Raw genomic sequence first — 10939 nt, forward strand, 5'->3', positions numbered from 1 at the left:
CGATCTAGTACCCGTCACAGCACCTGACGTATGGTAGGCGGCAGCCAGTGTTTGAGGGAATGCAGGAGTCTACATGGTGAACATTAATCTGCTGCCCAGATATGCTCTAACCTGAGTCACATTCTGGATTTTTACAAAGTGTGTGAGAAACACCAAGAGGGACCTGAGCTACTTACCAAGCATCTCAAAGGCATCACTTACATATTAACACACGTCCTGTATCACACAAGTTGAGGCGCACATTTATACACAAAATACCACCCTCGCAGAACATATAAATATATGCAGGTGAGCACACGTAAAGATCATGTAGTGACATCACCTCATGCACGTAGAGTCAGAATAAGTGGGAGCAGGTGGCAGGATGCTAAAACCTGCCCCCGGGCCCCTGACCAGTGCAGCCACCTGGTCTGAAAACCCTCTCCGGAGGCCTTTTCCCCGGGGTGCAGACACACCCTCTCATTCCTGCTCTGTGAGCCAGCCCTGGATCCTAGGCTCCGTTGTGGGCCCGCCGTGCGCCCAGGGGGAGAGCCTGCTGGGGTAGCTTTCAGCTCAGTGTCTCCAAACACCTCCCTTGGGACTGAACCCCAGGCACTCCCCAATGTAGCACAAGTCCTCTCACTTCTCTGGATTTGATTTCACCTGCAAAATGCAGGACCGCCAGCATCCCAAGCCCGTGGAGGATGTAATAGATGTACGGCGTGTATGTCCGGGACCTAATATTCGATGGATTGTCTATTATTCTCGCTGTCAACTCTCTTCGTCCTTCCCGTGGAAAAGCCAGCCTGCAGACTTCTCTAATACACTGATGCCAAAACCGCACCCCCCAGAAGCTGCCCCAGGACCCCCACCGAACCCTGCTTGGTGCCCGCACACCCACACGCCCCTCCTCACAGCAAGGGTGACCGCCTACAGAGCTGCTCGAACGGGGCTCCCTGGTCCCAGGCTGACTACCGCGAATCCTACAACACACCTGTCTAAACTAGCAGAGCCTCAGCACCTTCCCTGCCTAGAAACCTAGAAAGCGCAGACAATGCTGACCGTTACCTTCAGGAGTCAGCCCCCGTGTCTTCTCCTCCACCACACAACTTTGCCAAAGTCAATCTCTAACCCAAAACCCCAACAGCAAAGAATAGCAATTGGCACTTTTTTTTTTCTGTTGAAAGATTCCCCCCCCCCCCCCACACCCCGTCCTGGAGTCCTAAATCACATTATAACGTTGCAACAGCGTCCGCACGTAATTAACCCGTGTTGCCTCACACTCGCGATGTGGCAACTGCTGAAGACACGGCTTTATAAGGGACCAGAAGAGAGAGCACTGACCGAGCCACGGTCCGGTGAACTAGAGACGCCCACGAGGGGGGCCCTACCCAGGGGAAGCCGGGATGGCCACAGCCTTGGCAGAAAAGGCCACGTTGAGTCTGAGGATACTCCCTCCCCTGTTGCTACTCTCCGCATGGCTCGCCCGGGCCTTCCCAGTCCCCGGGGCATCCCCAGAAGAGAAGAACGCGCGAGTCGTTCAGGTAAACAGACCCTCCGGTAGGTCGGTGCGGGACGTGCTGGTTCTTGGGAAACTGTGTGGCTTCTTTCTTCGTTTTAGTTAAAGCAGCCTGAAATTATGTGTGTGTTCGGTTTGAGCTGAAACATCTCGCTTCAGGGATCTGGGGGGTTCCTAGCTGGGCTCCTCAAACTCTGGGAAATACTGCGGCCGAGCTGCCTCCAGCCGGGGACCCCGTTGAGAAGGAATGATTTAAATTACAAAACTAAGTGGTTTTCTTTCTCACTCACCTAAGATGTTCCCCAGCCGTTGTCCACAATCCAGTTACTCCACGCCTGGTGCTTTCTGTAGGGACTGGCCTCTGCTGCCAGAAATCTCAGGTGGACCAGAGAGCTCGAGGACGGGCAATCGGAAGGAACTGGAAGTCAATTCCTAGCGCAATGAGATTTCCCACACCGGATTCTGTTTATAAGTAAACATGTTTATAAATGTTTATAAAGCAAAACCAGCAGCTATTTTCCATTGTTGTACAAAAGTCAGGCCAAATTTTAAAGAAACATTGGCGAACGCGGTCACAAACTTGTCACGCACGATTTCCTGAGCGTTGCAGTTTTAGGAAAGCACTGTTCTTTTTGCTTTACCCTTTTCCTTTTTTCTTAAATATCTCTGACAGTGGTAACAGGGGTGCCCCCGGGGTCGAGAGCTAGGGCTCAGCGAGTGTTGGCTGTGTGCAGGACGCCCTGCTGAGCATCTCATTCCTCCTCACTTCAACCCCGCGATGGGGTATTATTATTCCCACGTTAGATACCACAGTGAAACTTAAGTCTGTTAAATGGTGTGTCCAAAAACTCAGTTAATCTGTGGCAGAGCTAAGATTTGAACGCAAGCCTCTCTGAATCCCACAGCCTGTAAGAGCACAAAGTGCTCTGTCCTGTGTCACCTGCCAAGTGACATGTGTTCCCAGGCTGCTTAGGGCAAGAGAAGCCATAGAACTGGTGTAGCACCCCCCGAAACTTTGCTTTCTAAGCAGTGTCGGCCGCTTCCAGGGGTGCTGTGGTGGGGAAAAGGCTAGTGCCAACGAGGGTGCCGTTGCCCCCAAACCAGTTTGGAGTTCTTCTTGGGAAATTGTCAGTTCTCATCTGAGAAGCATCAGGGATGGTTGGGACCTGAATTTGTCATCTTGGCAATTTCCCTCCACCCTGTGCATGTCCGTGTCTTAGGATGATTAAACCTTATCAATAGTAGCGGAAAGATAATTAAAAGGGAATCCACGTCGATGCAATTAACACCTGAAGAAATCAATACACACCAGTGCTCTTTGTTTTTTATAAAAAGGAGCCAGTCTCCTGACTGTGTACTAGGGTTTGGCATGGGGACTTGGACCTCATCCTTTATGAAACTCATGTTCTTATGTGTAGACACGAACCAGAGCACTGGACCGAGGGGCTGTTCTGACCCGTTGTCCCTGTTCCCTCAAAGTCGACCCCAAATCCGTGTTGCTGCTCCTCCATCAGGTTATTAGCCTGTTAGAAGTCTGGTGGTGCAGAAAGGATGCACAATGCCCAGACAGCCGAAGGTAAGGACACAGCAGGTCCCCTCACGTGTGTCTCTTTGTCCAGGATTACCTAGAAAAGTTCTACCAGTTACCTCCAAAAGGATTCCTGTCTGAGAGGCAGAACAGCTCTAGTGTGATTGTTGAGAAGCTGAAAGAGATGCAGCGGTTCTTTGGGTTGAACGAGACGGGGAAGCCGGATCGCGAGACGCTGGAGATGATGCAGAAGCCTCGCTGCGGGGTGCCCGACAGTGGAGACTTCATGTTAACCCCGGGAAACCCCAAGTGGAAACAAATGAACCTGACCTACAGGTGATAGTTTGAGTTCCAGAACCCGACAGGGGTGTTTGTCGAGCATCTGTGACGTGCCAGGCACTGTCCCAGGACGTGGGATTCACGGGAGACAGGTGTCCCTACCCTGGAGAGGCCAGAGTCTGGTGTGAAGGAGCAAAGACCCCACAGGCTCTCCTCACCCCACAGCCTGATGCTTTGTCCTCCTTCTCCAGCAGCCTCGAGAGGGTGATGGCAACATTAGGCTGTCTCTCTATGAACTCCATGTAGGACCCCAAAAAAGGCTCGCTCATTGCTCGACAGACTAGCCCCACGTTCCATGCATCCTCATGATGACAGTTAATGATACCCAGTACCTGTTCAACACTGTGATGTGCCGAGTACTGAGCTGAATACTTGACATGTACTTAATCCCCACAACCACCCTATGAGAGGGCTACTATTTTATGATCCTCCTCTTTGAATAAAGAAACTGAGTTTAAAGATAGGGAGGGACCTGTGCAGAGGCCACATCTGTCTGCAACCTTGACGCCTGCCCCCCTCCTTAATCCCCCTCCAGGGCTAGCTCATCACATATACCACTCACTCCCAAATGGAGAACCGTGGTCTGCTGGTGGCCTGCCCTTCTAAACCATAACAAGTCCTCCTCCCGTCTCCTCATTCTGAAGGATTATTAAGTACACGACACAGCTGTCAAAGGCCAATGTGGAAGATACTATTAAGGAAGCCTTTCAAGTGTGGAGCAAAGTGTCACCCCTGACCTTCACCAAGATCTCTCAGGGAGAAGCAGACATCAAGATCGCCTTTGTCCGAAGAGGTAGGCTCGCAGCCGTCATGCTCAGATTTGCCTTCCCTGGCTAAACTGGGACTCGGCAGGGACCTGAGACAAACTGTCTTGTTTCAGATCATGGCGACAATTCTCCATTCGATGGACCCAATGGGATCCTCGCTCATGCCTTTCAGCCGGGCCAAGGTATTGGAGGAGACGTTCACTTTGATGCAGAAGAAACATGGACGTTAACTTCCAGCAGTAAGTTAACCAAGGTCGCATCAACATGCAGCTGAATATGTTTTTCTCACATCAGAAGCCTCTCCTGCATACATACACACACACCCAAGTTACTGCAACATTTCAAATTCATGCAAGCTGATTGTTTTAAATTTTTGCTACCTCATAATGCTAAGTAAATTTAGGTTTTAAAAAAGCCCTTGGGCTAATTGCTGACCTTGTTTTCCTAGGACAGAAATCAAAAAGCTACAGACCGTGGCTAGATCCTGCCCGGTCCTGTTTGTATAAATAAAGTTTTATTGAAACAGGGACACCTTACTTGCTCATGCGTCATCTACAGCTGTTCTCACAACAGCAGAGCTGAGTACCTGCTACTGAAAGCACACGGCTCACGAAGCCTGAACTACTTACTATCTAAACCTTCACAGAAGAAGGTTGCTGACCACTGCTTTAGGGTATGTGTTTCTTTGTAATATTCTGAAATGTAATGATGTCTGGAGGATGTCCTTAGTTTTGGAAATCCAGAAATAATCGGGTTCATTTGGAAAACTATCCCACTTAGAAAACAGCCACCATGTTTTTCGTTGAGTTATTTCATTTCACAGAACTCTTTTTCGGTGGTTGTTCCTGTAGGACAAACCACCCCCTTCAGGAGAAGACTGATAATGAGAAGAGTCAGGCCACCTGAAGGGAAGAAGTGAGGGTTAGGACAGGTATATGCAGACCACGTGGTACTCCCCAAGGCCACAGGGCAACAGTACGCCACAGAACACTTTAGAAAATAGGAAAGGACCCTTCTATCTTCGCTTGGAACCTGCTCCTCCCACCATTTTCTCAACATATATGTTGTGAGTGTTTCTTCCACCCAGGTCCCCGTGCGAGGAGCTGTGTGTACCCAGAGATAACTAACACTCCGCTACTTTGAATTCCTCTTGCCCTCCCCACTGGAGCACGTGGTCGTCACCTCTTACCTGAACTAAACGATCCAGATTCCCACGTGCTTCCCAAGCTCTCTACATTTGCTCACATTGCACCCTCAGACCCCCTTCCAAAATCTCTCTCTCTTCTGCCCCATGTCGCCCCTGTCTTGTCTTTCGGCTGGAAGTGAGGACTTTCTCCTCAGAATCCCAACAGCCTTTGTTTCTCTTTCTCAGCTGCTCTCCTCATTGTTCTGTGCCATTCACTGTCATTGGCGTGCATCTCCCCTTCTAGACTGTGCATCATGGCAGATCCCCCAGAGCCCCTCACAACGTGCTCCAGGCCCTCAGAGAGGTTTTCTGAGATGCATTCAGGAATGCAAAAATGCAAGGATGTGACGGTCAGGGAAAAAAGTCTTGGAGCACGGGTAGAATTTCACGCGGCTAGTTATCAGTAGGAAGTTGAATGCTGTCGTCAGAGCACAGGTCTTACCATCAACCTGGATTTGGCCCTAGCTCAACCACTTACCAGTTGCCAGACCTCCAACGAGATATCCAAACTCCGTGGGCTTGTAGTTCCTTTACTGTAAAAATACTTCTAACAATACTTCACACAAATATTGTGAGGACTGAATCATCACGCCTCCCCGCATGTAGAAAGTACTCAGTTTTAAGAGGTGGGCATGGAAGACCGTGTGCGCTGTGTATGTGGGGCAGCCGCAGTGAAGGGTTCATTCACATCGCACGTGTCTGCTGGGCAAGTGAGGGGTCCTTGCACTTGGCCAAGGAGCTTGGGCTCTGTCTGACGGAAGTGTGAGCCTTGGAAGTCGGGTTCCCAGCTGGGGAAGGCATTGTGCTCCTAGAAGTTAAAGATGGGGGAAGGAGCAGGTTTTGTCTCTTTCAAACAAGGGGGAAGGTGGAGAATCCTTGAAGCTACTTTGAGAATGGGAATCAGGGAGGAGCTGGTGCTGGCTGATGGGTGATCAGCAAGGCAGAGCAGGTCCATCTGCATCCAAGGCTGATGGTGGCCTGGCAGGCTTCATCTCGAACTGCCCGTGCGCTGAGACTCTATCAAAGGGGCTATGGGCCTGGGAGGCTGGAGAGGGCTGCGGAGCCTTACAGGACTGTGGGGCCCGCCATCCCTTCTCTCAGCCTCGGGTCCACATCCACAGAATACCAGAGTCAGAATAAAGGCAGCATTTCTTGGTTCTGAGATTTGATGAGAAGCTTCCCCCACCTGAACCTACAACTCCTACCTTGATTGCTTCCAGCCTCTCTCTTCAGGTGCCTGAAGGGAAAATGAGAAAGACAGGCATGGCAAGTGCGGTTTCTCCAGGCTCTGTTGGCTTGGAAGCTGCATTCCTTGAGCTCCTATTGTCTCTGCCCTTGGATCCACTTGGAGCCGCTGACCACACATGCTTGCATTTCAGATTACAATTTGTTTCTTGTTGCCGCCCATGAATTTGGCCACTCCTTGGGGCTTGCTCACTCCACTGACCCCGGTGCCTTGATGTATCCCAACTACGCTTTCCAAGACCCCAGCACCTACAACCTCCCTCAAGATGACATCAACGGCATTCAGACCATCTATGGTAAGGTCATCAGAAGAACCCTGTGTACATGGTGAGGCGCGGGCTTATCTAGGATGTTCTTCGAGAAGAGGGATGGGATTAGGATTTTTAAGTAGAGGGTGGGGAAGGGGGAGGCACAGAATTCAAATTGCTTTACTTCACAACTTAAACTTGAATGATCTCTGAAAATCACCATTCTGATTTAAAATAATAATAACTTTAAGAGGGCCAAATGTACAGTTATTTTAATGCCTTGTGGGGTAGTCTGGTAGGGTTTCTCTTCTTGTGAAAACCCTTTGCTTTCCTGAGGAGTGTCCGAGGTACTCCAGCAGTCACACTACGCGGAAGCTTATAAAAAGCTTTGTTGTTGTTGTTGTTGTTGTTTTTAAGGTCCTTCAAACAACCCTGTCCAACCAACCGGACCAAGCACACCCACAGCCTGTGACCCCAGACTGACGTTTGACGCCATCGCCACCCTCCGTGGAGAAATACTGTTCTTTAAAGACAAGTATAAGACTGAACTATTTCTTCCTTTGACTTAACTTACTGGCATAACTTAGAGCTGGATTCTAATGAAGTCCCATGTTATATACCGCTCAGCTTTTCCTTCGAATTCTGTGCATCTCATTGCAATGGATTGTGTTTTCTGGGTAACTTGAAACATCCAGGAAAATTAAAAAAAAAAAAAAAAAGCCGCAAACATGCATAAACATTCAGCTGTGGGTGATAGCGTAGCTGACCGGGCTCCAGGGGCTCGGGAACGTCACACGGGGGTTTACCAGACACCGAAACCCCATCCACGCCCACCCACATTCAGTCCAGTAAATGGGAACCATCATGTGTTAAGCTGTGGGCAAGTCATCTCACCAGTTGGATTTTTCAATCTTCCATTGGCTGCTTTGTGATTGTGTGATCGGGGCCTGATTTACTTGTATTGCTTTTGCTGGAATACTCTAAGTATTCTCAGCGTTTTGTAGGAACGACAGTGAGCCTTGTCGGGGCGTGCGGAGGGGACAGGGCAAATATAATCATAGAAGGTCATTCCTAGGACCTCCCCTAAAACCTGCGAAGTGCCCAGCAGGGGCACTGGCTATGGTGCTAGCCACTGCCTCCATGACATCATCCGACCCTCCCCGCAGTCTCGTCGGGGCGGGCGCTCGTGCAGGATCCCGAGAGACTGCCCACTCACAGCCCTGTGCTCCGCTAGGTACTTCTGGAGGAGACACCCTCAGCTGAGTATCGTTGAACTCAATTTCATCTCTCTATTCTGGCCATCTCTGCCCACTGGTATACAGGCAGCCTATGAGGATGTGGACAAGGACGTCGTTTTCCTATTTAAAGGTAACTCCCTACGTTTTCATCCTGTTTTAGTTGTCCCTGAGGCAAGGAGAAGACTTCCTTGTGGTCCCTTCCAGGGTGAGAGGAGGTGAGCCCATGAGAGCATGTTACCCCGGCCGGACTTGGTCAAGAGACCTGGGTTGGGTCGGGTCCCTGCCACTAAGTGTTGCATGAGCTTGAGCAGCTAACCCTTCCCCCCTCAGCCCTGCTTTCCCACCCGTAGAGTTCTTCCTCCCTCCTCCCAGGTCTAACAGTCTCTGAGTCCCCGCGGCTGTACGAGCGTCTCTGCATCGAAGGCTCATGACCTGAGAAAGTCCCCCAGCTGTGAGGCCCTGCTTGTCGGGCTGAGAAGCCAGAATCATTGGCAGGTGCTGGGGAACCACTGAGACTGTTAGAGTCCAATGAACTTGACCACCTTGGTCTTTTAAAGACTCTTGTTCCATTGTTTCTATGATGAATTTACACAAAGACTAAGCAGTGATACCACATTATGTTATCAGAACAGAAGGACTTTATCTAAAGTATAACCTGGTTCGTTGGCAGGCTGCCGGTACTGGGCTCTGAGGGGCTATGACGTTGAGCAAGGTTATCCCAGGGACATCTCAGACTACGGCTTCCCAAGAAGTGTCCAAGCGATTGATGCAGCTGTTTACTACAGGAGAAAAACCTACTTCTTTGTAAACGACCAAATCTGGAGGTAAGGCAAACCATTGTCTCAGTTAGAGATTGAAATCTGCATATTTACCGTCTACAGACCACTAACAACCAGCCATCTGAAGGTTTTTAAAAACCCAGGTGATCTCTGATAGGCATTCTTTTTCACAAAATGATCGATGTTGCCATGGTTTTTGAAAGTGTCATTTTTATAAAATTAAAAAGTCTTCACAAAGGTATTGAGGATTCCACATCAGGAAACAGCAAACCTTAATAAGGCACCAGGAAGGGATGAAAAGAGAGAGGCTAATTCTCAGTTAGGAGTTGAATTCTAACCCACTCAAGAAAATGCTATTCAGATAGCCTACAAAATGTGGTGCCCACATTGGACTTATTACCTCACTATTCCGGGGGGGGGGGGCTAGTATGGGGGAGGGAGGAAGAGAGAGAGACTAACTGTACCCATTAAGGAAATCCTCAGAAAATAAAACCCTTCTTTTGGAAAATAACGCTGTGCTAGCCATCAAAGCCTGTTTCAGTGTTAATGCTACCCAGGTATTTTTTAAACAGGATTGTACACTTAAGGTAGAGAAGTCCACCATTCTTAGGCCCAGGAAATTAAGGCATTATGAAGACCAAATGAGAAAATATGTGTGAAGACACTTTGTAAAGTATATGCAATTTAAAGAAAACCGTTGTTGTTTTATACTATACTGGTTTTAAAACATGGGACTTTTTTTTTTTTTCCATCAGATATGATAACCAAAGACAATCCATGGAACCAGGTTATCCCAAAAGCATAGCAAGTCTCTTTCCAGGAATAGAAAGCAAAGTTGATGCAGTTTTCCAGCAAAATCGTAAGTAGAAAAAAAAAAACTAAAAATAAATTTGTTTAAATTTTTAAAATAGCATATTTGCATTTAAATGTTATATTGGAACAGGCATGGGGTGTTTTCAATTGAAAACATCTGAGATCCACAAACTAATTCAATACTTTATCTTTTTTTTTTTTTTACAGATTTCTTCCTTTTCTTCAGTGGACAAACATATTATAAATTTGATCTTAGTGCTCACAGGGTTACTAGGATTGATAGAAGCAATCGATGGCTCAACTGCAGATAAAGCTGAAGCAAAGTCACACATATTTGCATCCATTTTCCGCATGTGGAAGGAAAGTCTAGTTTGCGTAGCCATTTTCCTGGGTCCTATTTATACTTTTCTCAACAATGAGTAATGCTGTTTGCTCTCACTGTCCTCATTGGACCTCCCTTCAGTGAAAATACATTTGGAGTATCCTGTTGTCTCCAGGGCTGATTGAGTGCCTATGGATTCCATCTCAAGGGAGGAGATGAAGCCTTCCCTGTCACCTCAGTATTCACTATTTCGTCACTTGCTTACCTGACTTCCAAAATGCTTATATATACCTAAATGTCCTTTATCTGCTACATGCCATTCAGCACTGGGTTTTGGTGAAATGTAGAAATGTTTACCAGGAACAGTGTAAACAGTCCCTCTTGCCTTTACTGAAAATGTAGTACTATTTTCCACTCTTGGAAAAAAAATATTGTTGATCCATGTTGTGGCTTGAATTGTGTCCCCCCAAGAAAGATAGGTTGAAGTCCAATCCTAGGTACCTATGAATATACCCTATTTGGAACTAGGGTCTTTGAAGATGTGGTTAGTTAAAATGAGGTTATGCTGGAGCAGGGGGGACCTAGGGACTGGTGTCCTTGTAAGAAGAGAAGCAGCACAGACAACACAGACACGTAGCAGATAAGGATGTGCACACATGAAGACCAACATGGGAACAATGCCTGGAGAAAGCCAACAGCGGCCAGGAACCACCAGAAGCTAGGAAGAGGCAAGGAAGGACCCTCCCTAGGGCCTTCAGAGAAAGGAATTTTATCCTCCCCACACCTTGGTTGTAGACTTGTAGCTTCCAGAACTGGGATAGAATAAACTGGGTTGGAGTCTGTGGTGCTTCCTTATGGCAGCCCTGGGATACCCACCAGCTGGATACAGTACCCCTGCATTTAAGAAAACGAGCAACACAAAACAACAAAGTTGAACCCTCAGTAAGAATTGTTGTCACCTTCCCCAAAAAGGAGC

General features: G+C 48.2%; 1 protein-coding gene across 1 annotated transcript; it reads left to right on the forward strand.

Moving 5' to 3' along the window:
• Nucleotides 1-1310: 1310 nt before the first annotated feature.
• MMP8 (matrix metallopeptidase 8) lies at nt 1311-10405 on the forward strand. Its single transcript, XM_028105943.2, has 10 exons — nt 1311-1523; nt 3118-3362; nt 4010-4158; nt 4246-4371; nt 6698-6859; nt 7229-7346; nt 8046-8179; nt 8720-8873; nt 9584-9687; nt 9849-10405. Exons 1-10 carry the CDS (start codon nt 1386-1388, stop codon nt 9950-9952), a joined length of 1434 nt encoding a protein of 477 aa, XP_027961744.1. The 5' UTR covers nt 1311-1385; the 3' UTR covers nt 9953-10405.
• The last annotated feature ends 534 nt before the right edge of the window (nt 10406-10939 follow it).

This window comes from Eumetopias jubatus, unplaced genomic scaffold, assembly GCF_037043125.1.
Source record: "Eumetopias jubatus isolate StellerSeaLion01/CBP00866 unplaced genomic scaffold, mEumJub1_p1.0 scaffold_13, whole genome shotgun sequence".
In the NCBI taxonomy this organism is placed as follows: Eukaryota; Metazoa; Chordata; class Mammalia; order Carnivora; family Otariidae; genus Eumetopias; species Eumetopias jubatus.